Source organism: Syngnathoides biaculeatus, chromosome 9 (assembly GCF_019802595.1).
Source record: "Syngnathoides biaculeatus isolate LvHL_M chromosome 9, ASM1980259v1, whole genome shotgun sequence".
In the NCBI taxonomy this organism is placed as follows: Eukaryota; Metazoa; Chordata; class Actinopteri; order Syngnathiformes; family Syngnathidae; genus Syngnathoides; species Syngnathoides biaculeatus.
The window spans coordinates 18,331,920-18,341,272 of NC_084648.1; the positions used below are offsets into that span (position 1 = coordinate 18,331,920).

General features: G+C 45.9%; 1 protein-coding gene across 1 annotated transcript; it reads right to left on the reverse strand.

The window, feature by feature from the left end:
* Positions 1–254: 254 nt before the first annotated feature.
* On the reverse strand, positions 255–9,113 carry cd7al (cd7 antigen-like). Its single transcript, XM_061829408.1, has 4 exons — positions 8,654–9,113; positions 6,115–6,468; positions 3,814–3,911; positions 255–2,103 (listed from the first exon to the last, which is right to left on the reverse strand). The coding sequence occupies exons 1-4, from the start codon at positions 9,111–9,113 to the stop codon at positions 1,927–1,929; spliced, it is 1,089 nt and encodes a 362-aa protein (XP_061685392.1). The 3' UTR covers positions 255–1,926.
* Positions 9,114–9,353: the final 240 nt, after the last annotated feature.

The following is a 9,353-nucleotide window of genomic DNA, read 5'->3' on the forward strand; positions in this document are numbered from 1 at the left end:
ACATTAATTGGACACTCTAAATTGCCCCTAGGTGTGATTGTGAGTGCCGATGTTCGTCTTTGTGTGCCCTGCGATTGACTGGGAACCAGTTCAGGGTGGACTTCCTGCCCGTTGACAGCTGGGATAGGCTACAGCACGCCCCGCAACCCTCGTGAGGGTAAGCGGCAAAGAAAATGGATGGATGTCATTCTCGCCAGGTGACCACATCGGAATAAAATCACGATTTAACTCATTCACACTGTTGATAACCAAAAAGGAAGCAGCTACAAATGTCTGTTAAATCTGATTTTATTTTATTTCCCACTTTTGAGGCTTTTTCAAGTGCATTCATATAGAATATTTAAACCAATCTCAATTTCAACTCATAATTCATCCGCTATGACGTGTAGCGTGTTTTCATTTCACATCTTTCCCGCAGTCTGGCTGAAACCAGTTGGGTTCTGCTGTCGGCCATTGTTGCATGATACTTTCATAATAATAATAATAATACTGTACATTAATGATAGTTGGTAATGGCTCTTCATTGTCTCTGAAGATAAGAATTTCAGGTGGTAATTATTAATGGGACACAGTCAAGTTTATTTTTGATCTTGTTTCTAAAACTACAGTTCAAATGTTGACCAAAAGTCTGCTACACATTGAGAACTGAAATCAGAAGTCAGAAAACACATAAAAATAATAAAACTGTCAAAATAAAATCAAGATTTAATTCAACATTTAAATTAAAAAACCCCATCACAACAACCTGTGTAAAGTTTCTACTGTCTTCCCGAAAGGCACGCAGAACCGGTACCAGAGCGGACATAATTCAGTCAATTCGACACAAATGAAGAATAATAGTACTACTATATTAATTCTACTATGACTAAAAGTGACTTTCGACGTGAATTGTTATCATGTCAATCGCGTGTTGCATTGTTTGTTAGCACTGAGCTAATTCTCATTTGTTTGATGTTTCGTTTGAGAGTAAACTTCAACTGGGAGCAGAAATAAACAGCTCCAAATCTTTTATTTTTGATTAATTGTTCATTGTTATCTGCTTATTGCGAAGGAAGTTGCCACCAAACTTTGCCCGTTAAAAAAAAAAAAAAAGACTCATTTCTCGAGGAATTCCTATATCGGGTCACTCGTATCTCAAAGCAAGGCACTTTTTGGGGTGCGCGTTCCATACACAAGCTAACTAAATGACGTAACTAAAAGTATTTAAAGACAAAGTACGGAAATGAAAGAGAACTTGCTCAGCAAACGTGCAGTGCATGGAACAAATTTGATAAATGTTTTGAAAGAGCTTAACTGTAGAACAGCCCGTTTGGGTCACCTAACGAGAAGAAGGACAAAAAAAAACAAACCAAAAAAAAAAAAAAAACGCTGAGATGTGATTGAAAGTCGTCACGCTGACTTTTAAAGTCGACGGGATGAAAAATGAAGTTGTCAACGATGAAATTTTAAGTCATCGTAACATTCGCAGTCAACAACTGACATTAATGTAATATAAAGTTAACATCTAAGAGTCACGTGACTGCCCGTTTTCGATTGTTGATGTCATTTGTTGACGCTCTTCAGCGGTATCCTCGCATCAATTGTTGACTTTAAACGTGACCGTGAAGTCTTTAAATTACGCCCTGTCCACTAAACCTTGTCATGATGACTTTAAATATGAATGGAAATGCGCTAAAAAAAAAAATTATAAATCGAACACATCTTCAACTGATTCGAAAATATCGACACTTGGGGCTGACCTTGCTTCGCTTTGCAGCATAACGGCTACGTGCAGCTTTTGGTCTGAACTCCGGGCTCCGCGACCAGGTCGAGGCAACGCTGCGTTCCCGACTTTTTCAGAGTTGTGTATTTCTTGAAAGAAACCTTTTTTTTTTTTTTTTTTTTAAAGATGGAGGTGTGATATTGCGACAAGGGAGCTTGTTCTGTTTAGAAAGCTGACCGGATGGGAGTTTCGTAATGGTTTTCCGTGCAGGTTTTCTTCATTTTGCAGTTCCTGTACTCGGACCCCTCGCCGTCGTCCAGCTTGTCTCGAGTCTTCACGCCGGCCATCTCCTCGTAGATGGGCACCGCAGGGCGTGAGGCCGCCCGGCTGCGTGCTCGTTTCTGAAAACCGAAATCAGTGAGGTGCGAAAACAATTTATTCCCTGTGCAAAAAAAAAAAAAAAACAACTATATCTGAGTTTTCACACCCGACATTGTACTGGTTCCTTGTGAACAGTTGTGAAACTGCTGCGGTTAGCGGAGGAAGAGGAAGTGGCAACGCCTTCGTATCACGCAGGTGTGCCCCACATCGGCCGCGGAAAGTAACCCGAATGCATCTGCTCAGAACATTCCGAGGCCACTTTACAAAGTTCATACGAATGCATTGCCTTTTAAGGCCTAGAGCTTTAAAATAAAATGGGGAAAAAAAAAAACCATAAAAGTAGAGTTTATTTTTTCAGTGGACATCATTAGCTGTCTTTGCGTTTTTGTCTGTTGTTGATGCCTGATAAATTGTACGTACAGTCAAAATAAAGAGAATCAAAAGTATTTAAAGCAAACGTGTAGTCTCCGCTATGCTAACGTGTAATGGAAAACCCTGGAGGAACCTTGGCAAGCAATGGACCTTTCCGACCTGTCAATCACATGTACAATAATAGCCAATCAGATAGCTCCATTGTCTTAACTCCTGGCTTGACACGCCCCTCTCGCCATGTTGTCCCACAAGCAGTGCTGGTTGTCAGTAGCGTGCGCCCGGAAAAATTTATGTTACAAAGAAAATCTTCCTCAGATGCGCTTGGGGAACATGCAATTCTGATGAAAGATATCCTGCTAGGTTGATTCGTTTTCCAGAGCCTAAAACACAGTTGACGAAGTGTCTACGATGGATTAAGGCTTGCGGAAGAGCGCACGTACAACTAAACGTGGAGAATATCAACAAACACAAGGCTGTATGTTCGAAGGTAAGTGAGGGAGAAGTAATGTCTCTGAGTTTGATTAATTTTTATCAGCGCTTTATACATTGCAGGAGAACAACTTTCACTTTGTTAGTGTATCACCTGCCGAATGAAGTGTGTCATGTTTTATGCCGAAGAGTCGGGTTACTCACACGTAAATGTGCCATCTCATCCAAGAGAAATGCCTATTTGCCCATTTGTATCACATTATTTGTACTCACCGGCTTTACATGCGCAGTACGATTCCACTATTTTACCCTGTTGGATTTCAATACGGAGTTTGTGAGGCGTCAAAATTTTTTTTGCATCGATCGCCAACGTTTCGCTGTAACTCTGACATTGCGTCCCGCTCCGTCCAAAATCTTAATTCCGTGTACATATCCTCGCGTGAAATAGTTGAGACCTCTCTGGAGAACTCTCTTGGACGGGTCTGACGGATTTGGAAAAAAAAAAAATATAATATTATCTAGAATATGCGCTAGAGAATCGACTTCAAACCTGTTCTGTTCAATCGCCATTTTGGAAGCTCGCGGGACATGGCTAAGGGAAGGCGGAGCTTAAGATCGCCATCGGAAAGGTCCATGAGCTTCTATGCGGCGTACACCACAACAGTAACAGATATCTGAACACAAACGTTGCTGCAACACGTGTAGACAGACAATTTAACAATACTCGGTGTCATAAATGATTTATTCTTTGCGAAAAATGACTAATATTGTTTTTCTGCAGTAGGGTTAGAAGAAGCCGAGAGAGGACCTGAGTTTGAACAAGTTTCGTTTTGTTTTGTTTTTTTTCCCCCACACAAGTACTTATATTTAAGTACAGAGTATGAGTACTTTTGCCACCACTGCCCCTCAAATGACACAACGACACTCACGTGATAGATGAGCATTAACGTGAGGAGTACGATGAGGACCAGCACGGCGGAGGACAACGCGTACAGCAGAGTTGGGTAGTTGGAGCAGCCGCATGGACCTCGTGGACAACAAAACCAAGAAAAGAAGCTTTCAGGTTGCGCCAAACGCATGAAGTAATCGCACACGTGTCGATTGCAACAATAAGAAGAACAAAAAAGGCGGTTACAGTACAAAGAGTTCAGGGGAATTGCAAAAGCCGCCGAGTTACTTCCTTCCGAGTTTGAGGCTCGACTACAGATGATACTGCGAAGAGGATGCGGCCGTTGAGCAATGATCGGTGTTGGGACGACCAAACGCGTCGCGATTGAAATCAGCGAGAAAAACGGACGACGGGAGAGTGGAGCCACCGACGTCGCCCGTGTCGCCCGACTAAAGTGTTCCGGAAAAACTTCCCATTTGGTGGCAGAAGATCTTGGAAGATGGCAACTAAAGCAGTGATAAGCATATCGAGATGAAGTTGAAAATGATCCAATTATGATTGTGTGTGTGTGGGGGGGGGGGGGGGAGAGCAAATACTTTTAGGGTGGTAAAAAAAATATTGCATATGCTTTGACTGAACGAGATTGTACGGCGTGACTTTGGATGGTTTGACACGACTTGCTTGAATTTTCGCACGGACTCCACTTGGCTTTGCTCGCTTTTTGCCGGAGTATTTCGGAACTTGCTTGAGATGTCAAAACTCGAGATTCACGTATGACTTGAACGTCGACTTTCTTCACCCTGTCGAACGCCGTACCTTCCTTTTCCATATCCGTGATTTGCTTTCCAGAGATGAGTCGTTTCACGTTCTTTTAGTTTGACAAACTGTGGTCCACTTGCTAAAATGTCACTTCGGACACCGCCTGTACAGTTTCCGGTTTTACGATGAAACGACTTCATCGGGGAAGTGTGTTGGTATTTTGGGTCCTATGTGGCGGAAAAATCTGTTCTTCTTTTGCTTCTTTTCCTTTCGGCTTGTCCCGTTAGCGGTTACCATAGCGTGTCATCTTTTTCCATTTTAGTCTATCTCCTGCATCTTCCTCTCTAACTCTAACTGCCCTCATGTCTTCCTTCACAACATCCGTCAACCTTCTCTTTGGTCTTCCTCTCGCTCTTCCTTCCTTGGCAGCTCCATCCTCTCGCCTCTGGACGTGTCCAAACCATCGAAGTCTGCTCTCTCGAACCTCATCTCCAAAGCATCCAACTTTGGCCGTCCCTCTAATGAGCTCGTTTCTAATCCTATCCAACGTGTTCACGCCGAGCGAGAACCTTAACATCTTCATTCCTGCCACCTCCAGTTCCGCTTCCTGTTGTTTCTTCAGCGCCACCGTCTGCAATCCGTCCATCATGGCCGGCCTCACCACTGTTCTATAAACTTTTCCCTTCATCCTAGCGGAGACTCTTCTGTCACATAACACACCAGACACCTTTCGCCAGCTGTTCCAACCCGCTTGGACCCGTTTCTCCACTTCCTTACCGCACTCTCCATCGCTCTGGATTGTTGACCCCAGGAATTTGAAGTCGTCCACCTTCGCCATCTCTTCTCCCTGGAGATTCACTCTTCCCCCTCCGCCCCTCTAATTCATGCACATATATTCTGTTTTACTTCGGCTAATCTTCATTCCTCTCCTTTCCAGTGCTAGTCTCCATCTTTCTAATCGTTCCCCCACCTGCATATCACAATATCATCTGCGAACATCATGGTCCAACGGGATTCCAGTTTAACCTCATCTCTCAGCCTATCCATTAGCACTGCAAACGGGAAGAGGCTCAGAGCGGAAAAATCCGTTAGCCGTCACAATTGTTGACCCCTGGTGGCGGTGGCGTGCATTTGAGTTCTCAACAAAATATCAACGTTGAGAGCCTAAACAATTTCTCGTTTGGTCAGAATCTGAGGGTTAGGTATGGTTAGGCAGACATGCAGTTTTTATAAGAGCTGATACGATATCACAAATTCTGACGAAACCTAGCTTACGCTGTTATTTTACACAAGGGTTTCTTCTTCTATTCTGCCGACGAACTGACAAACGCGCTCGTCGCCCCCTGGGGTCAAAGATTCTGACCTGTCGCAGATTTCGCCCATCTTGGATCTTCTGCGAGTAGTCCGAACTAAACGATTAGAAAATACGTGCAAGTCCTCACGACAGAGCGTGTTGCGTTGCACGTTGGAAGTTCCAGTGCGGGTGAAAGTGTTACTTCGACGCTAGCGGTCGGTAAATGTTAGCTGTTGTTAATTCGGAAGCGGCGCTGCGGTCTTCTCCCACTCCGTCGTCGTCACCTACCTTCCACCGAAACAAAGACGGCTCGGCTCGCGTCTAGCGAGACGCTGGCGTCGGGGAGCCCCCGCAAGAGGAGCTGGCAGCTGTACAGGCCGCCGTCCTGCGGCCGCAGGTGTCGCAGGGTGAGGTTGTACGTGAAGCCCCCGGGGCCCGGGGCCGAGCCCAGCTGGAACCGCGAGGACGCGGACACTTGGCCTTCGCCGGAGTGCCGCTTGGTGTGGTAGAGCAGCTCCGCCGGAGCAGGGCCCCTCCGCCGTATCAGCCTCGCGCCCTCCACCGGAAGGTCCTCGCCGCGAGGGGGCAGGCAGGGGACCACGGCCGAGCCCCCCTCACACACTTCGATGCGCCCCGTTTTTGCTGAGCCGCCGGGGGGGGGGGGGGGGGGGGCACAAACTGACACTCAGTGGGCTCAACGGAAGTAATCAGAGTAGAAGCCGCGTGTGCGTCCAAAAAGATTCTCACTTCTGCCGGAATTCATTTCCCAAAACCTTCAAAGACTTTCAGTCAAATCCTTTAAAACTGCAATCGCGACCTAGCAGTAGTTCATCCCATAATTATTTTTAATATCGAGGGAGTAGTTTTGATGTAGGAGTTGTCACGTCTGTGAGAGCGTGACAAGGTTTGGGACGATGGCACGCCACAAAAAGATTCCTTCCCCTTTAATGCAGACTAAAGTCATGCGTTATAGTCATAGTCATATAGTCATAAATTGTGCGGGTTTTTATTTTTTTCAAGGTCAAAGTGGCAAAAGTTTGTCACTTGGCGGCGTGGGGCCGCGGCGAGGCAGACGGCACCGAAGCCTCTCGGGAAAGAACCTGCAGCCTTCGGGCATTTGAGCCTCGATTCTTACGAAATTGATTTTTGTCTTTTTTTTTTTTTTTGGGTTGAAATTGATTACATTCTAACCCGGCGACACCGCCAAGGCTTCAGTCGGTCAACCGTGGTGACAATTATTAAAGACAAAGCCCGTATTTTAGCGCATGTGAAGGGTTCTGTTTCTATCTCGGATACGATGATCCCAAAACAAGGTTCTTTGGTACTTGTCGAGATGGAGAGGATTGAGGACCAGGTTCCTTGGCAATAGCTAAGCGCAGCCTCCCCTTCTTCTTCTTCTTCTTCTTCTTCTTCTTCTTCATCCACCTCTCAGCAGTAATGCTAAGTACATCATCTTGTTTATGTCAATGTATTTGTTTTTTATACAACGTATTTTGATGTCAATTCTGACTTTCACGGTGGAATCCGACTTAAGTCGAAATTCGAGTTAAGTCACTGTACTGTAGGAACGGATCTCAGTCGTAGACCGAGGACTCCCTGTGTTTCAGATCGGAGAAAAAAATCTTTTTATTCATCAAATGTTACAAACTTCACTCTGACTAAATTCAATCGTAGAACTTCCATCCATCCATCCATTGTCTTTGCCGCTCATCCTCACAAGGGTCGCGGGGGGGGGGGGGGTTGCTGGAGCCTATCCCAGCTGTCAACGGGCAGGAGGCGGGGGACACCCTGAACTGGTTGCCAGCCAATCGGAGGGCAGAACTGTGAGGCCAACGCTTTACCAGCTGACCCACCGCGCGGCCTAGTAGAACTTGATAAAGGGAATTAACCTTCCAACTCTTAATGTATCTCCTTTCTCACAAGGAAGGACTCGTACCCCCACCCACGTCTTTTGGGTTAAGTGACCTCATTGTGCTGCTTTTTGGTTTTTTGTTTGGTTAGGGGTTTTTTTTGTTTTTTTTTCCATTGAAACTTGCGGACGCTTGCGTGAGCAAAGTGTCGTAGCTCAAATACCGGCTGGTTCCTTCGCCCCCTCCCGTGAAAAGGGGGGGGGGCTGCCCGACGTCTGCCCGGCCGGGCGCCGCTCGCATCTGATTTCCATTATTATTTTCATTTCGATTGGCTTCAGACAATTCAATAACAATAATTTTTTTTATAGTCACTTTGGTTCTCCCGCACAGTGAGTGAAATAATTATTTGATGTTGTGCAGAATTTGTTCACACAGGAAATTAACGGTGTCATTTTTAGAATATATATCAGTTTAAAAATTTTTTAAATATGTACACTTACACCTTTAAAAAATATCATATATAGTCGGAAAGTGTCCATTCTATAGAGTGAAATAAGTCTTGCAAAAGTTTGCACTTGGAGAAACTTTTGCGTGTGCAGTGATGAAAGTTTTTCTTTGTTTGTTTTTTGTATTTGGTCACCAGGTCTGCACGCAGCTCGGCCTTAGTAATTGATGACAATGAAGTATTGTTGAAGTGATACAGCATACGGATGTCAACCAAAGATCTGTGCATGTCGCACAAGAGTTACGTTTAGAATGGGTTGTTAGTGGAAATGACTGAGTCATTTTTGGACATTTTGATATTCTGTACCTTGCTACCATTATATATAAACAAGCATGAAATTGGGAGAGTGTAACTTTCTTTGTAAGTGAGCAAATACACCCCCCGTCCCGACCCACTGTGTGCAAGGCCCTTACTGGATCTAATTTGGATCCCCACCCCCACCCCCTGAGGTAAGCACGCAAAATTCACTCACCGGCATTGACCAGTAGGAAAAATTCGGTGTCTCCCGGCACGAGCTCGTCCTCAGAAGACGGGCGGGCCACCACGAACTCGCATTCGTAGCGGTCCGTGTCGTTGGCCGTCAGCTCGGACAAGGTGACGGTCAGAGAGCGGCTGCTGGGGTCGCCGCCACCGCCAGGCGCCGTCCGTCGGCGGGGGCGTTGACGTACGCCTCGCTGCCGGTGTACTTGAAAAGAACTTGGCCGGGGTGACGCCACGTGCGCTTCAGGGAGAAGCCCAAAGTGGAGCGCCTCCTGGGCTGGATGGCGCAGCGGAGCTCCACCGAATCGCCCTCCTGCCGCTGCAGGAAGTGAATGTCGCCGCGCACTTGAGACGCAGAAAAAGGCGCACGTAAAGAAGACGGACTTGGGGAGTCGCCGTGATTGCCGGCGGCACAGATTCGAAGATAAGGTCGGACAGCCGCTGGGATTCATTTCGGGGCCGCCTCGGCAATAGAGTCCATTATTTATCGTTTCTAAAACTGAGCACAAGAACTTATTATGCAGTACTGAATATGAAACTTGTCCATTGTTGCTCTCTTTTCTATTCACCCAGACATTTTTCATGCTATTCTTCTCTCGTGATTCTTCTTCTTGCGTCTGCACGCTCTCAAACCAAGAACCAGCGAGCTGCTTTTTGGTCATCGCTCCCCTTTTCTGTCACATCGCAAATCC